Raw genomic sequence first — 18,233 nt, forward strand, 5'->3', positions numbered from 1 at the left:
GGAAATTCTGGCCATCACAAAGCACAGAGATGGATAAAATGGCCACTTAATTGTCTTGCTTTATTTCTCTTATGAAATTCTAAAGCTCTCCGTTGTGAACATGGCAAGGTTTTTTTATTGCTCCTAATTATTGCCTCCTGTGTTTTAGATCAGGAGATACTATGATGCTGGAAAATTTAGCTATCCTTTTCTTAATGGTAAAGGTAAAGGGACCCCCAACCATTAGGTCCAGGCATGGCCGACTCTGGGGTTGCGACGCTCATCTCGCTTTATTGGCCGAGGGAGCCGGCGTACAGCTTCTGGGTCATGTGGCCAGCATGACTAAGTTGCTTCTGGCGAACCAGAGCAGCACATGGAAACAACATTTACCTTCCCGCCAGAGCAGTACCTATTTATCTACTTGCACTTTGATGTGCTTTCGAACTGCTAGGTTGGCAGGAGCTGGGACACAGCAAAGGGGGCTCACCCTGTTGCAGGGATTCGAACCACTGACCTTCTGATCAGCAAGTCCTAGGCTCTGTGGTTTAACCCACAGCACCACCCGCTTTCCTTACAAAGCACAAATTCACCTGTTTAAGGACATGTTTGTTAAGAGAAAAAAGTTGACACAAAAAGTATTCTGTCAGTCTAAAGTGGAGGCCTCTCAATCTGGCCCTTGGGATTCTCTCAGACATAGGAGCCAAGTCCTAGGGGCGATGGGGGCTTCAGCCCCCACAATGAAATATTTGAGGGGGGTGGGCCCCCACAAAGTTGATGAGCATTCCCATTCAGATGGTGTGTGTGCACTGCATCATGTGATCAATTATGTGGGGCGGGGCTTTCCTGGGCCCCTGCAATATTTTATTCAAGTTGGCACCCCTGCCCTCAGATGCCAGATCCCCTCCTCAGCCACACCCCTCACCAGCCCAACTACACTACTCAGGCATATTTATCTGGCTGCAATGCATCTTTGCACTTTGATCCTGCCGCTTGGTTTCCTGGGTGGAGAAAGGGGTGTGTAGAAACAAACCTGCCACACAGAAGTCCATTTTGCATTCACTGCTGTGACCACTTTTGCCTTCTCACCACTGCCATGTGACCCTCAGTCTGGGAAAGATTCTCCATACCTGCTTGAAAGGCTAAGAGTTGCGTCCAGTGGTAGTCCTACTCAGAGCTGACCCATTGAAATGGTTCATTAATTTCAGTAAGTCCGCTCCAGGTAAAATGTATGCAATCCTATATGTGTCTACTCAGAAGTCAGTCCCGTTGAGTTCAATGGCATTTACTAAGATTTCAGCTTTAATGTAGTAGTATACACTTTCCTAGACTAGGCGGGGTAGTGTTGAGAATGCTAGGCAGGGCGGGTTAAAGACCCTGCTAACCACAAAGTGTATTGGGTGAATTTTTAAAAAGCACTGTAGGATCAAGTCAATGGCTCATCTAATCCAGCTTCTGGTTCTCACAGTGGTCCACTAAGATGCCTGTGGGAGAATTTCAAACTCAATGTGAAACAAGGGCCTCCCTTCCTGTGATTTGCAGCAACTGGTACTCATAAACTTTAAGGCAGTCTCGCTCACACACCTGCTTGTTGCAGAAATCAGAGGGAAAGCCATCCATTCTTCCCTGAGCTTCTTGAAGGAACGGAATAAAAATACATATAATAAAGATGTGGTGTTATCCTGGCAGATTATTTACATATGAGAAATGATAGAAGGTTGGGTGAAAAGGCCATGCGATGTGCAGAGCTACACGTGTCTACTCAGAAATAAGCCCTGTTGAGTTCAGTGGGGCTTACTCCCATGTAAAGTGCATGTAGGACTGCAGCCTAAGCGCCAGTTGTCGTCAGTGACATTTCTACATAAAATTCAAATGTATGAAAAAGAATTAGCACACCATCTACCCACAACAGCATCTGTAGGGAACAACACTACTTTCCTGTGCTTTGATTTGCTAACTTAAAACCTACAGCAGTAGAGAAATCTGTGCTCTCAGTTGATCACAAACAGAAATGCTTCTCCTTCTTAATTTATATAGTTTAATGACAAAACAGACATCTCTGGATTTGTCTGAAACAAGCAGCTGGAATGGATGAGTAGAGAGCTTCACTAGATTTAAAAGGGCTGCTTAGTTTCTTTCTCTACACTGTCGTCTTCTGTTCCCTGATCCACCATCACCCACACAATCCTCTAGCCGTCCCCTCCCCGCAAAACAAAACCCCAAACAAAAAGAGGCCTTGGCATCTTCAACAAATGTATCCTAGCATCAGATGTCCAGTAGGCAAGAGCCCTCTTTTGTCTGATGCCATCTGCTGAAGAGGACTCGACTCTTAGCTAGGATGCAAGATCACGTCACAATAAATGCATTAGTCTCTGAGGTGCCACAGAACTCCTGGGTTTCTTGCAGCAACAGACTTGACCTGGTGACTCATCGGGAATGAACGCCTAAAAAACATTTCTCTGCCTATCAGTGAGGCCGTGCTTGAATAAATAAAAGCCTGGCCTCCAGGCAATTACAGTTCTGTGCCAAAAAGAAAGGGAAAAAAGTGAAATGGGTTGGATTTGCATGAGTTTAGTTTTATAATTGTCAACATTTTGCATGCTTTATCCAATGTCTTGTAGTTAGAGTGGGCATGGAGCTATGTTGAGGATTGGAATACCTCTAACCATTGGGAATATTGTCCAGGAATTCCTCTGGCTTCCAAATTCTCAAGCTGCCCCCAGAGGTTGCCCACCCAAAATTAATGCTGTTGTTAGACGGCACCCTCTTCCTCCAGCAGTGTTACCAAGCGGAGTTGCCTTTGAAGGAAAGAGCCCTGAAGAGTGAAGACTTGCAGTGTCTATGATAACTTGGTTCATATACAGTGGTACCTCAGGTTAAGAACTTAATTCGTTCTGGAGGTCCGTTCTTAACCTGAAACTGTTCTTAACCTGAAGCACCACTTTAGCTAAAGGGGCCTGCTGCTGCTGCTGCCGGAGCACGATTTCTGTTCTCATCCTCGGTCCTGTATACCTGAAGGAGCGTCTCCACCCCCATTGTTCATACCAGACACTGAGATCCAGCGCCGAGGGCCTTCTGGTGGTTCCCTCACTGCCAGGGAACCAGGCAGAGGGCCTTCTCGGTAGTGGCGCCCGCCCTGTGGAACCCTCTTCAGATGTGAAGGAAATAAGCAGATATCTTCTCTTTAAAAGACATCTGAAGGCAGCCCTGTTTAGGGAAGTTTTTAATATTTAATGCTGTATTATTGTAAACACTTGATTGGAAGCCGCCCAGAGTGGCTGGGGAAACTCAGCCAGATGGGTGGGGTATAAATAATAAATTATTATGATGATGATGATATTATCCTGAAGCAAAGTTCTTAACCCAAGGTACTATTTCTGGGTTAGCAGAGTCTGTAACCTTAAGCATCTGCAACCTGAAGCGTCTGTAACCCAAAGTACCACTGTATATGTGGCTGATGGGTGCCATACTACAACTCCCATCAGCCCCAGCCAGCAAAACATTTTGGGAAAGTAGCTTTAGTAAAGCATTTGTGGAAGCAAACATCAGGCCGTCCTACAAGGGAGCAGATTCCTCCAGGAAGCAACTTGGGTAACCACCGCCCTGTGAGAAAACCATGCACCCCTACTTTTCCCTCTGTCTGCTCATTCCAGCTGCAAAAATGGATGTTTCTCTCTCAGGCTGTGTACACACTGCTGTTTACTCCGTCTCCAGTGTGCTCCCGCCACGAGTGTTTGAAGCTGAGTACATGTGACGTTAGCTAGAACTCATGTGCATCCTGTAGTTTATTGAGAAAAACTCTGGTTTGGTGCGTTTTCTCTCAAACCAGCTGCCATCTGATTTGAAAACATAAGCCACATTCACTTCGCAGTTAAGCTGAGGTGTGTACATCTGAGGGAACTGTTGCACATGCACACAAGCTGACAGCCTTGTGAGGAGGATATGGGGTTGCACGCACAGGGGAAACCAAAGAGGTCATGTCTGTTGGGTTAAGATGCCCCCCTTCTCCTTTCTTGGAAGTGTGTAAGTGTGCGTGTGTGGTTTCGCTGCATTTTAAGCCCCTGATGTGTACATAGCCTCACACACATAACAGTTTTAGGCACAATTACTCAGAAATAAGCCCCACTGTGTAATATAGTGCTTACCGCAAGTTAAGTGTGCGTAGGATTTGCAGCTACAGTCTTCCAAGAATTTAGGTGAATTGCCCATTCAGGGGACCACCCCCAGCCATAAAAGAACATTAGTATTTTATTTTATTTTAATTTTTATTTTTTTGCAAAACCTTGGGCTCTCAGCAGGTGACACTTGGGGACAATGTTGTAGTGATATAGATCTGTTTGCTGGAATTGGCCAACAAACTCACAGTACATACCTTCAGAGCCACAAGGCTTAGAAATTTGGGGATTTATTTCAAAATGAAAGCATTGCTTTTTAAGGAGCTGAATTCTGCTCCTGTACCACCTTCTACATTTTGGGCTCTTGTGGAATCTAAGGCTAGGATGCAGCCTTGCTTATTACTAAAGGATGGGTGTGAGCAAGGAAGCAAAGAATACAAAGGCACGTGCATAATTTTTTAGAAAGATAAAGCAGGTAACAGCTAACATGCTATCCGATTATAATTTTACCAAAAAGCCGCCGGGCTGTGGCGAACTGTTCCTTCAGGCAGGAGCGAAGAGACCTGTGCAGCCTGCAACCTTTCCAAATAGTTGGTTTAACGAGGCATCCCTTCCAAACCGTTTGCGTGTCTCTGTTTAGCACAAACGTATCAGCAATTCTCTGTAACGTTAAGGATGAAGAATATGTACGGAGAGGAAATGAGATGGGGGAGAGAGAGAGACCTGAAGATGGATGCTCTGTGTCTGTGTGTCTGTTTGTGTGTAGGGCGAGATATGACAAGCCGAGCCTGTGAGCTCCCTGCTTGACGCACGCTGAGCGCTGGCCCTTTAAGAGACCAGCCCTCCTCGCTCTGACAGTTCCAGGGCGATGGCTCTGTTAAAAAGCTCAGAGCAGCTTCATCTCCAATTCATTGTGTGGTGCATCTGCAAAAGAGGCTGCAGGTGAGAGTTTGGGGCTGAGGGGCGAAAGGACCTTCCGGTTGGGAGGGGGAGATGGCAGTGAATTGGGGAGGGGACGTTTGCTCGCAGAGCACTGGGGGGGCTCTTGTATTGATTATTTTATGCCTGAAGCACTTTCCAACGTGCAAAACGCTGCATGTTGCATGTTCCTCCTTTAATACCGAATTCACAGGACCCTGTGAGGCAGGTCACAAAATTTACTATTCACATTTTAAAGCATGCAAAACCAATCATTTTTTAAAAAAAAAAATCTCTTGTGGCTTAATCTGTGCTCAGGATTTTGCTGTATTTAGAATTTTCTTTCCAGGTCACATTGGCTAGCAACCCTTGGCGTGTGATGTGTCTGTTGTCCCCTGCGCCCAGGCATGGTGTCATAGATGGAGTGTTTGGTTTTAGGTCAGATAGTCCTGGTTTCAAATGCTCCCACCCCCGGTGAAGTGAACTCGGTGACTGTGGGCACATTTTTATCCTCAGCCAAGCCCACCTCACAGGATTGTTGTGAGGATAAAATGTAAGCCCATATATATCATGCTTAGAAGAAGAATGGCATGCAGATCTGACAAATGCGTAAATGCGCCGGGTACAAAAAAATTTCCTTCCCTTTCCCACATGCGACTTGGCTTTGTTGCTTGGGTAATCTAAAGAGTTTGGCGCCTTTCAAAGCAAATCGTGCTCATTGTGGGAGCAAATATGGACTTATCAGGAGCTTATTTCTTACAGGCATGGGATCAGGCTGCATATACTTCTCATGTGAAACGTGCAGGCATCTCTAGAAAGGGCTGCCTGCACAGTGCTTGTGGAACTGCCTGCCACTCCTGATCTTTCCCAGAATCTGAATGCTGTTTTGGTTGGGGTGTTTGTGGGGCTTCAGGTGTGGTTTTGCTGGTTGGGGGAGCTTGCCAGGGCAAGGAGCTAGGATGCACAACCCTCAATTATCTTGCAGACTGTGTGACTTTGAAATGGTGGCATGATTGAGACCATTGGGGCCACAGCTAAGATCAGACTTCCTAGCTGCCAGGCTGCTATATGGTCTGAGATATAAATACTGGGTTGAGGGGTCTGGCGACACCAGTGCTTATGGGACTAGGAATTTGACCCTGGGACCATTGTGATTTGATGCCCCCCAACAATGTGCAAGTGAAACTCTTTGTTTTTGTCTTTGCAGGAACCATGAGCCGTAAAGTTGTGAGGTCCAGTAAGTTCCGCCATGTCTATGGGCAACCGGTCAAGGCTGACCAGTGTTACGATGACATCCGTGTGTCCCAGATGACGTGGGATGGGAATTTTTGCTCTGTCAACCCCAAATTCCTGGCCATCGTTGTGGAAGCTAGTGGCGGAGGAGCCTTCCTGGTCTTGCCATTGTCCAAGGTATGTGAGCCACTCTCTGGAAAGATGGCCTTTCTAGAATCTCCTGCCCCCCACGGACCTCAGCCCTCAACTCCCACCAAAATTCAACCCCTTTCAGCCCAGCCACCGCCAACCGACAGCTACATGCATGAATCTTAACTCTGAGGTCTCTCCCCCCCCCATGTCTTTCCGGGGTGGCGCTCTGAAGATGGCACAGAGGAGGAGGGACGGGGAACTTGTGAAACTGCCGAAACGACAGATCTCTTTCGACAGGTTTTTTGTTTTGCCTTAAATGGCCTGAAGTTTGAACCTGCTGCGGAAATGGGGCCTTGAGAAAGAGGAAGTGGGTTTGGGGCAGGCAGAGAGGGGAAGGAAATCGGGAGAGCGCTTGGTAACTAATGAAGCTCTCTCGGCCTGCCCTGTCTCTGCCTGTGCCCCAGTTCCATGCGCCCCCTAACTCGCTCCCCTTTACTGCCTCCCCAAAACCCCCTCTGCACCATTCCCCAGAAATGGAAGCCAACAAGTGATGGATTCAGCCTTTCTCTAGGCCTCACGTCCTTTCCAGTTCTTCCAGTGAAACCAATTGTCATTGTTTGATGTCTGGCTTTTGCCTGATCCCCAAACCTCATGTTTTACAAGTGACTCTCTTCCCCTCCTGTTTGGTTGGGGCATTTTCTATCTTTTTGTCACATTTGAGGTCTTGGTAGGTTAATGCTTCTGACAATGCCCCTGTACTTCTCAACGTGTGTGGGTTTGTGTGGTTCAGTCTAGTCACAACACGCTCAAGGACCCTCCCCCCCCCCCAAAAATGCTTCTTCATTTTTTATTTGGCCACTAAGTTGAGGCTCAAAGCTGAGGCTGGGCCTCCTTGCCCCTCCACATTTTCCTCTGCGACGATCTTGTGTTTGCCCCTAGGACACAAGTGTCTCATGACTCCAGCGTGATATGGGAACGAGGAGCGGATTCACACTCCTGAGAGCGACAAAATGGGGGAGAGGGGAGGAGGGGAAGTGCGAGAGGGAAGCCATGTGAGCGTTGCTGATCCCAGTGAGGCTGATCCCCTTTCCAGCAGGGCAAATGGCCCTTGACGTTGGCCCATTGTTCCTTACTTGGTTGCTGGACTCCCACCCAGGTTGCGGTTCCAGCCCATTTATTGGGTGGACGGGACAAGCAAATCTCCTGGTGGTCCCAAGCAGAAGAAACTCAGTCCCAGAAGAAGCGATATGGAGGGAGACAGATCGCAGAGCTGGCATTTACAGTGTGCAGAAGGCTGGAGTGGCAATCTAGAGCAGCCATTGGGATATGTGGCATGAGTCCAAGTGTGGGTGGCTAGCTTAAGCCCAATAAGGCTGATCAGACAACAGAGGCTGGTCCATTAGAGCGAATGGGGCTCACCAAATTCTCAGTTTGCCATCAGCCAATCACCACTTGTCTGCCTTCTTATTGACAGCCAAGCTGGGGGCAGAACTGCATGCCATTGGCTCTGGCGCCACCTACTGTCAGCTCCCCTGCTTTCTGCCCTGCTAAGCCCAATAGGCACCAAGCAGCACTGCGGTCAAATCCGTGGGTCACATACCTTTGAAAGGGTAGCCCAGGGTTGCAAGATCCTTTTTAAAAAATAAATTTTATGAAGGTTTATAATACCCCCCTTTTAAAAACCAAACTAAAACTTTTATCTAAAAACATAAAGGGGGGAGGGGGAGAGAGAAGAAATAGAGAAAGAAATAATGAAAAAAAGGAGTAGAAAATAGGTTAAAAGAGAAAGATTGGGGGGGGCACCTAAAGGCAGCCAGGCCTGTTGTTGTGCATTTCATAGCAGGCTGATGCCAGGAAGCGGAGGTTTTCACAGCATGGAGATAAATGTGATCACTTGCTGCTGTGATTCAGCTTGCTAAGAAGCGGTGCCTAAATTGAATAGATAAAAATAGCCGACAGTGGCAGTGATATCTGCAGATCAACCTTTCACTCAAGGCACAGGAGCAGAGGCTGGTTGAAACGTTGACAACTCTGCAGTTCTTTCAGGCTGGAAGTGGAGCTGTGTGGTTTTGGGGGGAGGAGAACTGGTGGCAAATGTCTCTCTGTTTTTGCGCAAAGGAGCTGAAGAAGGAAGGGAAGTATTGAAGCGGGGTGGGTGGCAAAGAAGTAGAAAGGAGAACTTGGCAAGGAGGGTTGCAAAAATCCAGCCACCCAGTTAGCCACTGGCACTTAGGACAGGGCCTGACAACCGGCACTTGGCCTGCTGCCATCGCCTCTTCTCTTAGCTGGCTCCTGGGGCAAAAAGCTTATTTCTTCAGAAGATTTATAAAGTGCTTGATCAAAGAGCTCTCCAAGCAGTGTTCAGATGAAATTGTACATGAAACGCAGCTAAAACCCACAAAACCATTTAAAAGCAAATATGCAGCAAACTATCACCATTAAAAAACACAAACCCCGAAGATAAAAGCCTTAAAACTTTCAATGAAGATAGGTTTTAAGAGAAGAAATCTTGTTGGCTCCTAAGCTTTTTGAAAAGGGATTGCACTCCTGTGAATAATATTTCAGGGTGGGGCCAGTGTCAGGGGTCGCCACTGCCGTGGACCCCCAGACACCCCCCCGCCCACTTCCTTGCTGCTGCTGTTGCTCAGTCCTCATCTGCCCCCCTCCAAGAGTGAGGAGATCCAATTGCATCTTCCACTTGCCTTGCCTGTTTGTTCCACAGCTGGGACTGATGGGAATTGTGGTCCAAAATGTCTGGAAGGCGCCAGCTCGTGGAAGCCTGTTCTGAGGAACAGGTGTGCCTTTTGTCCTGCAAGGAGAGGGCAAGTGATTGGGCAGCGGCCAAATCTCACCCCTCAGAATTCTGGAGCGAGCACTGCATCATGGCAGAAAAGTAATAGGCTTAATCTTCATAATGTAATATGCTTCATCTCTACAAGCAGGGGATGGGGAACCTAGGTCCTGCCCCAGGTGTTATTGAACTCCAACTCCCATCAGTCCCAGTCAGCATGGCAAGTTGCCAGGGATGATGGGAATTGTAGTCCAGAGTTGTCAAGAGGGCCGCAGGGTTCCACATCTCGGCTCTAAAGTCTGAGAAACCCTGATCTGGACTGGAGAGCCACCACCGGAATGAGTTACATCAGAGTTGGGGCCTTACCTGGAATGCCTCCCCAACTCTGCTTGAAACTTGAACCTGTGCCATCTGCCAACACTGGAAAGCAGAAGAATTTCTGCCTGCTGTAAAGTCAGGGAAGGCAGCCAAGACCTGCCGGGAAGAAGGGGGAACTATGCTGGCAAGTCAGCACTGGGGGAACTTTGGAGTCTAGGACTCCTACTTCTTCCTTGCCATTCTAGATGCTTGTGTTGGGGCGAGCTGATTCTGGATTTCCAAACCTTTGCATGTTTTGTGGAATCTCCTACATGTCTATAACAGGGATGGAGTTGGGGGGGGGGCTAGTACCTGCCAGGTAGTTTGTGTAATGTGGTTTATTGCAGGCCCATAACCAGAGGGGGAAACAGTGCTTTAGTTTCATTGAGAGGCACTGGAAATAAACACCGTTCATTTGTGGGATTTTAACTGTCTTTTGTGAATTAATTGGTTCTCCAAATTTTTTTCTCTGGGCCACACTTTCAGTGTCACTACGAAATTTTTATTAGTGAGAAATAAATTGGAAAACAAAATGAAACAATTAGCTGTTGTTGGAATCTGTCTTTCTCGAGAAACAATGGAGTGTGCCTCTCAGGGTGTATTAGCAGCCGCAAAGTTGATACTGTTTCTGGTTGCATATTCCAAAAGAATCAATTAGATGCTATACTCAATGCCGGATTTACGTATAAGCTAAACAAGCTATAGCTTAGGACCCCACTCTCTTGAGGGCCCCCAAAAAATGTAAAGGGGGAAAAACTGGATGTACATTTCCAAAATATAAGATTAAAAAATCAAATAAAACAATACCTAGATACAGCAAATGGCATAAGATACCTATTAGGTCCATAAATTACCATATAGCATATATTCAACACAAAAACAGCAACAATTTGTTGTTGACAAAGGACAGCTGGACATATAACGGGCCCCATTACCTTCAGTAGCTTAGGGCCTGATCAACCTAAAACTGGCCCTGGCTATACTATACTATATTACTGAATATGCTATATTACCGAATTGTTTAAATCTTTCTTTGATAGCCCTTGAATCTTCCTGCCACGTTTGCCATCCTCTCCTGCCACACCCTTTGAGAACTACTGACCTGGGACAACCCCCCAAAAATCTGGATGTCTGCAAAAGTTCAGGGCTGTTTTTATTATTTATGTAATCAGAAGAACAGGGCCCTTCCGTTGTAAATGAGACTTTTATGTCTCAATCTCTTTGTCGGCCACTTTCTCTACTGGGGCCAGCTGCCAAACTCTATTAAGTCAATTAGATATGGGTGCCCCTTTCAAGTTTCCCCCCAAAGGCAGGCTTATCACAAGTTTAGCTGCTAGCAATAAGTAAGCGATTTAAATGAAGTATTGGCCTTTTCACCCTGAAGTATATCCAGTCAAACTCACTTGGCCCTCTCTCCCCTCCTCCTTTTTGCAGACTGGCCGCCTGGATAAGGCGGCCCCGGTGGTCTCGGGTCACACAGCCCCTGTGCTGGATGTGGAGTGGTGCCCCCACAACGACCACATCATCGCCAGTGGGTCTGAGGACTGCAGCGTTATGGTGAGTGGGAGCAGCTGGATGGGGAAAAGGGGTGGGGGTGGGGGAAGGTAGGAGCTGGGCTCATTTGCCAAGAGCAGGGTGGGCGGATACAAGTGGGTGGGGCTTAGAGGGAGATGTTGGGGGAGGAGCTTAGGGTGCTTCCAGACAGGGGCACTGGTGGGCAGTGCTTGACGGAACCTGTGCAGGTTGAGGGGTGTTTTTTTTTGCCCTCCCCTTTGTCACTCCAGGGAGGCGGGTGGCACTGTGGTCTAAACCACTGAGCATTGGGCTTGCTGATCAAAAGGTTGGCGGTTCGAATCCCTGCGACGGGGTGAGCTCCCGTTGCTCAGTCCCAGCTCCTGCCAACCTAGCAGTTCGAAAGCACGCCAGTGCAAGTAGATAAATAGGTACCGCTCCGGCGGGAAGGTAAACGGCATTTCTGTGCGCTGCTCTGGTTCGCCTGCAAAGCAGACAAACGCCAGCTCCTTCGGCCTGTAAAGCGAGATGAGCGCTGCAACCCCAGAGTCGTTCGCAACTGGACTTAACTGTCAGGGGTCCCATTACCCTTTATCTTTTGTCACTCCACGCCTTACCTCCTCTCAGGAAGCTGGGGAGAAAAGGCATGGGATGGGCAGGCAGATACAAAGGGAATAGGGTGGAGCACATAGAATGATAAAATCACAGAAGGGACCTTGAGGATCATATTGTCTGCCCCCTGAAATGCAGGAAGATGTAGCTGTACCTTACAGGGATTTAGCCTGCAACCTTGGCATTACCAGCGCCACACTATAGCTGACTATATGGACACAGGTGGCGCTGTGGTCTAAACCAGTGAGCCTCTTGGGCTGGCCGATCAGAAGGTTGGCAGTTCAAATCCCCGCAACGGGGTGAGTTCCCGTTGCTCGGTCCCTGCTCCTGCCCACCTAGCAGTTCAAAAGCACACCAGTACAAGTAGATAAATATGTACCGCTCCGGTGGGAAGGTAAACAGCGTTTCCGTCATGGTGTTCCATTGCACCAGAAGCGGTTTAGTCATGCTGGCCACATGACCTGGAAAACTGTCTGTGGACAAACACTCCCTCGGCCTGAAGTGAGATGAACGCCACAACCCCATAGTCGTCTTTGACTGGACTTAACCGTCCAGGGGTCCTTTACCTTATAGCCAACTATCCATGAAAGGGTTCCAAAAGTCAAGGGGGCGTATCTTCAAGGGGGAGATAAAGGGTTGTCTTCAGCTAACTTTTACTCATAGTAGACCCATTGAAATGAATGGATCTGTTAATGGCCATCACCAAGTTAGATCCATTGATTTAAGCGGCTGTTCCCCGAGTGAAAGTTGAAAACAACCCAAACATAACCCAAAGGTCACCTAGAAAAGAATTCATCTGGTAGGTGAGAAGGGCTGTCCCCCTTATTAGGATTTATTCCCACCCCCTGCAAGCCCAAATAAATCTGAGTAGTGCCCTACAGAACCTCACAGGTAATGGCATGGTGCAATAATTCAAGGAGTGCGCCTTAAAAGCTTCTCTGACACCCCAGGGGGCATTTCTCACCCAGATCACACCCACTGGCAAACATAGAGCCCCCAACAGGCCATTTCCTGGTTTGCTTATGGGTCTGGCTGCCCCTGCAGATGGGCAAACGTGGAGGGGACACAGGTATGGGCTAGGCATGGCTGGGAGCGAGGAAGGGGGATGCCTCTTGCTCCCGATGTCCTCCATTCTCTTTGGTGCCTTGCTTTCAGGTCTGGGCAGTGCCTGAAGCCGGCCTCGTGAGGTCCTTGAGCGATCCTCTGGTGACCCTTGAAGGCCACTCCAAGCGGGTGGGGATTGTCACGTGGCACCCGACGGCGCAGAACCTCCTGCTGAGCGCAGGTAACGAGCGGCAGGTGCGCAGCGGGCTCATTGAAGCACCGCACTCGCAATCTGGCTGGCGCGCAACCCTCTCTCCCTTCCATTGCTGGTCCTTTGTTATCGATGGCCTTGCTCTCTTTTGCAGGCTGTGACAATGCAGTGACGGTCTGGGACGTGGGGGTCGGGCAAGCGGCCCTCTCCATGGACGAGATGCACCCAGATGCCATCTACAGCGCAGCCTGGAACCAGGACGGGTCGCTGCTGTGCACGGCCTGCCGGGACAAACGCGTTCGGGTGTTCGACCCGCGAGCGGGAGGCGCCATTGCCAACGTAAGTACGAGCTGCTAGCTGGGGAAGTCTGTGTCCTGTGGCAGCAGGAGGGGCAAATCTAGATCAGTATACAAGACCAAGTGAATAATTCCCTAAGCTAAGCTAAAGGGTCCCTCCATCCCAGAATTTAATCTGCCAACAGCAGAATCCGACAAGGCAGGGCCAGATGAAGTTAGCTTCCCTCTGTTGCTTGATCTGGGAATCAGAGGTCCCACAGTTTATATCAGGCTTCCTCACACTCGGCCCTCCAGATGTTTTTGGCCTCCCATGATCCCTAGCTAGCAGGACCAGTGGTCAGGGATGATGGGAATTGTAGTCTCAAAACAACTGGAGGGCCAAGTTTGAGGAAGCCTGGCTTATATGCAGGCTTCGTTCTTAACTCCCACACAGAATACGTTTTTGTTTGTTATTAACAGCTTTTTATTGAATTTTCCAAAAAGAAGTGATAACAAATACAGTCGATACAAGCTAAATAATAATACCATATTGCCCCAAATATAAGCCGCTCCCTTAAAATTCCGCAGGCATTCACACCTGTTTCGTTTTACCGTATGTCTGTTTCAGCAGCAATATTGTAAAAGCCAATTTTTGTAAGGTCACGAATTTAAGCCGCACTTTAACTTTTCATGGTTAGATTTTGGGGGGAAAGTGAGGCTTATATTCAGGCCAATATGGTAAATCAATACTAGTCTAACCTCCTGTAATATCATACTATATATAATACTTACAGTGATCTTGATTTTCTGACAGTGCCACTCCAACAGCACCACCCATGCATAAGAGGGAGTTAGCAGTAGTGGCGGGGGGGGGGGGGACCCAATGTTTGCAGAAGTACAAAAAACAACAACTTTAGGGAAATACATCAGAAAGTCTCCCCTGTCCCAGGTAGTGTAATTAGGACTGAGCATGCTCAGTGGGCACGGACTGCTGACTGGCCACAACCTGGGATGGGATGGAGGGTCTAGAAGCCATTGGCAACATCTTGTTAAAGGCTCCACTTTGTCAAAGCTTATTGGCCACCAATAGAAACATCACCCATGACTCTGCCTCGTGCTTTAAGAAAAAAAACACAATATTGGATTGCGGCCGTTGCAACATCTTCCACGGCCATAAATGGATTAAACAGGGAGAGATGCTTCATCGGGTACCTGGTGCCAACCCATTTAACTGGAGAGTCCTGAATCTGTAAAGCTGTGAGCAAGGGACACCCATCAGGCATGGTGGGGAGGAAATGGAACCTGTCTCCCTAGTGAGTGGCACTTTATAGATGTGGGCGGAGCCTACCTGGAATAGGCGTGGCCAAAGTCTTGGCTGTCTCTGATGCTTCCTCCTGCCTCTTCTTCCCACCGCAGGAGCTGCCCCGCCCCCACGAGGGCTCGCGTCCTGTCCGGGCGATTACTGTGAACGATGGAAAGCTCTTCACAACGGGCTTCAGCCGCATGAGTGAGCGTCAAGTGGCGCTGTGGGACCTGGTGAGAAGAAAGGAGGGCTGTCCTCTCCGATTGTCAGGATGTGTACCTTTTGTTGCCGTAATGGAGAAGGGGACCCCCCCCCACTTCAAGGGAGGCTTGCTAATAAAAGGACATACCGTATATTGTAGGGGCATTACACGGCCACCTGTGCTCCCCTCCTCCTCTACATAATTAAACAAAGAAAACATTTTAAAAGAAAAGTAGTACACGTTTCAGATTCCAAAAGAGTAGTAGGCATGTTGGTTTGTTGCAGTGAAAATGACGAGGTGTCTTGTGGCACCTTAAAGGCCACTAACGGCTTTTAAGCTTTCGTTGACTTCAGTCCCTGCAGCTGCAGTGACAAATTAGCAGTCAAATACACACACACACACACACACAATTGGGGGAATTGCATGCGTTATCACAGGTACTCTAGTTAATGCTCATTAACTTTCTTTTGAACAAGATTTTTGAATAACGTGGCATTTATTTTGCACTTTTGTTTGCTCATGAAGCATGTGGTTCCCCTTCATTTTGTCAGCGGTTCTGACAAAAATCTCTGTAAAACATACCAGCTGTTATGCCCACATCACAGACTGAGTGTTGGTACTGAGGCTGCTCACCTAAAACTGCATTCTTCTGCTGGAAATGTGGTCTCCTAATTCAGAGTTCAGTCTCTTCAGTGCTATTTTTCTGGAAAAAGAAGTGCTGGAACTCACCATGAATGCTTATTCTCTTTTCTTTCTTTCTTTTTTCAATTTTTTTTTATTGATTTTCCAAATTTATAACAAACATAAACAACAAAAAAGAAAGAAAAAAACATTACAATATAAAAAATATACAAACATTAATCCTAACTTATTATAATCCCATTTTGTTACCATTGTTAGATGACTTCCTCAAATCCCTCTAGCTGAGTTTCCATATGACTCATTGTAGCAGTTTTCCAATACTAATTTCCAATGAAATTAACTTAGTCAATTAACATCTTTCTTTCTTATCCTATTCTATCCATAGTATTATGCAATTTAAAACATTTAACTCCTAAGCCAATTTGGTACTCACAGATAGTGCTACTTATATTATCTTAGAACATTTTACTAAATAATCCTTAAATTTCTTCCATTCTTCTTGGTACTCCTCCTCTTTCTGTTTGCAGATTCTTCTGGTCAGGTCGGCCAGCTCCAAAAAGCCCATCATGAATGCTTATTCTCTTATAATGGCAATGGCGCCCATCTGAGAGGTGCTGGAACTGGGTTCTGGCTGGGAAAAATCCCTGAGTCCCTTGGCTACTGTGCTATGAGCCTGCAACCATCTCCAATCTAATCCTCCTCAGTGTAGGCCTACCGAAGTCAATACACGTGGCTAATGTATGTTCCTTAATCTCAGTGAGTAGAGCCTTGCTGGATAAAACCCCATGTTTTGTGGTTCGAGAACCCCTTCATCCAGCAATGGGGTTCTACCACATGAGAATATATGCTTCTCCTGCATAAGCAGAATTGCCTTCAACTTGGGATTTCTAGTCTCTCTTCCTCCTTGGACTCTTGCTCCCACCCACTTAAATTTAACTTGCTTTCTCACTTTTACTCTGCAGAGGAAACCTGAGGAGCCATTAACCCTCCAGGAGCTAGACACAAGCAGCGGAGTCCTTCTGCCTTACTATGATCCAGACACCAACGTGGTTTACCTGACCGGCAAGGTGAGTCCTGGGTGGACGGGGCTGTCGGTATTTAGAAGCAGAACTCCGGAGGAGCTGTTCACCATTTCTGTGATGCTAATTGAGGGGGTTGTGGTGATCTGAGGGAAGAGAGCAGGGGAGAGCTTGAAACCGACATTTCAAGAGAGGACGAGGGGAACAGAAACTTCTTCCGAAGAGAGGGCAGAATTTCGCATCCTTCACTGGAATTGTTAGAAGGGCGTCTCAGCTCACAGGGAGGAAGAGGGGGGTTTACAGTTGGGAAAGCTCTGGAATAACGAGGATGAATCAAACCCTTGTATTTACCTGCGTTGTTGCAGGGAGACAGCAGCATCCGTTACTTTGAGCTGACGGGAGAGGCGCCCTTTGTGCACTACTTATCCATGTTCACCTCCAAGGAGTCGCAGAGAGGAGGAGGCTGGATGCCCAAGCGAGGCTTGGATGTCAGCAAGTGCGAGATTGCCAGGTATTTTGTGAACGCGTTCATGTTTCTTCCCCTTCCCACCCTGCACCCAGAGGAGGGCATTCCCGGTCCCTTTCCTCCTGCCTCATTTTATCCTCCCAACACCCCTGCCAGGTAAACTTAGCTGCCCCGTGGGCTTCTATTTGTTGATGGACTGCCACTCCCATCACCCCTGCCCATCGGCCATGCTGGCTTGGGGCTGATGGGAGCTGGAGTCCAGTAACATCCACAGGGACACAGGTTATCCATTCCTGGGCTAAGAAATAGTAACGGGCCCAGTGAGCTTCATAGTTGGGTGGCGATTTGAACCCCCATTTTGCTAGTCCTGGTCTGAAACACCAATCCACCCTCCCTCCAGACCTTTTGGACAACAACTCCCATCAGCCAAGCCAGTTCCATGTTGGGTCAATGCTTCTCTAACCACTGCACCACCCTGCCTCCCTGTATCAAGGCAAAAACAAAACATCTCAGATTCTTTGGCTTTAGTTTAGGGGCATTCGCGTCCCTCCCCTCCAAGGCTTATCCTTACTAGAAGTGTTTCTCGCTTCTCTCAGGTTTTACAAGCTCCACGAGAGGAAATGTGAACCCATTGCGATGACTGTGCCTCGGAAGGTAAGCTGAGATTCCTGGGTTCTGTAAATCGTGGAGGATGGGGAGATCCACAGTGTGTCTTTGCAGAAACTCAACTTCTGTTTAAAGGCAAAATTTGCATTTATTGCCCCACCCACTTTTGTCTCTGGCCCCTCCCACCTCTATCATGTGGCTCTTCAAAGGCTTCCCAGAAGGGAATGTGGCCCCTAAATAATTCTCTAGCCTTGTTCTATGTAATTGAGGCATCCATTTTACCCTCTTGCCATTTGAGTTTGGATTTGTTGTTCTCAACTTTTCATAAACCACTTTGGGGGTTTCCCCCCCTTTTCTTTCAAGCAATATGTAAATGCCATGAAATAAATAAAAATAAATGAATTTTGGAGGGACTTTTTCAGGAAATCCTTGACAGAAGGGTGGACCGAGGCCCAGGAGTCGTCCCCCTGAGGGAGAGGAACTGCTGCTCTTTCCCCATTAACAGAGTGGGAGGTCCCTTTTAGATCTATCTGCCCCTTCTGTTCAGCCTGTGTCTTTGTGTGCCTTCTCTGCAGTCAGACTTGTTCCAAGAGGACCTGTATCCTGACACAGCTGGCCCAGATGCTGCCCTGACCTCCCAAGAGTGGCTGTCGGGGAAGAACGCCAGCCCCATTCTCATCTCCCTCAAGGACGGCTACACGCCCCAGAAGACCAGAGAGTTCAAGGTCAACCAGACCCTCCTTCAAGGGCCCAAAAGAAGCCAACATTCCCACGAAGGGACAGCGCCAGGGGTAAGAAAGGGAGAGAGCCCAAGATCTG

At 47.9% G+C, this 18,233-nt stretch overlaps 1 protein-coding gene across 2 annotated transcripts in view; it reads left to right on the forward strand.

Annotated features, from left to right (window-relative positions):
- Positions 1 to 18,233, forward strand: part of CORO1A (coronin 1A) — a 79,588-nt gene that overhangs the window by 58,474 nt on the left and 2,881 nt on the right. Inside the window, exons 1-10 of one of the 2 annotated variants that reach the window (XM_028702774.2) lie at positions 4,889 to 5,033; positions 6,217 to 6,419; positions 10,957 to 11,079; positions 12,802 to 12,931; positions 13,056 to 13,240; positions 14,593 to 14,712; positions 16,286 to 16,390; positions 16,708 to 16,853; positions 17,405 to 17,462; positions 17,990 to 18,205. In XM_028702774.2, the coding sequence (XP_028558607.2) occupies positions 6,222 to 6,419; positions 10,957 to 11,079; positions 12,802 to 12,931; positions 13,056 to 13,240; positions 14,593 to 14,712; positions 16,286 to 16,390; positions 16,708 to 16,853; positions 17,405 to 17,462; positions 17,990 to 18,205 (1,281 nt within the window). In that variant the 5' untranslated portion in view covers positions 4,889 to 5,033; positions 6,217 to 6,221. Of the gene's footprint in view, positions 1 to 4,888; positions 5,034 to 6,216; positions 6,420 to 10,956; positions 11,080 to 12,801; positions 12,932 to 13,055; positions 13,241 to 14,592; positions 14,713 to 16,285; positions 16,391 to 16,707; positions 16,854 to 17,404; positions 17,463 to 17,989; positions 18,206 to 18,233 lie in introns of those variants that run through there. The other variant, XM_028702775.2, reaches the window with a different exon arrangement.

This window comes from Podarcis muralis, chromosome 13, assembly GCF_964188315.1.
Source record: "Podarcis muralis chromosome 13, rPodMur119.hap1.1, whole genome shotgun sequence".
In the NCBI taxonomy this organism is placed as follows: Eukaryota; Metazoa; Chordata; class Lepidosauria; order Squamata; family Lacertidae; genus Podarcis; species Podarcis muralis.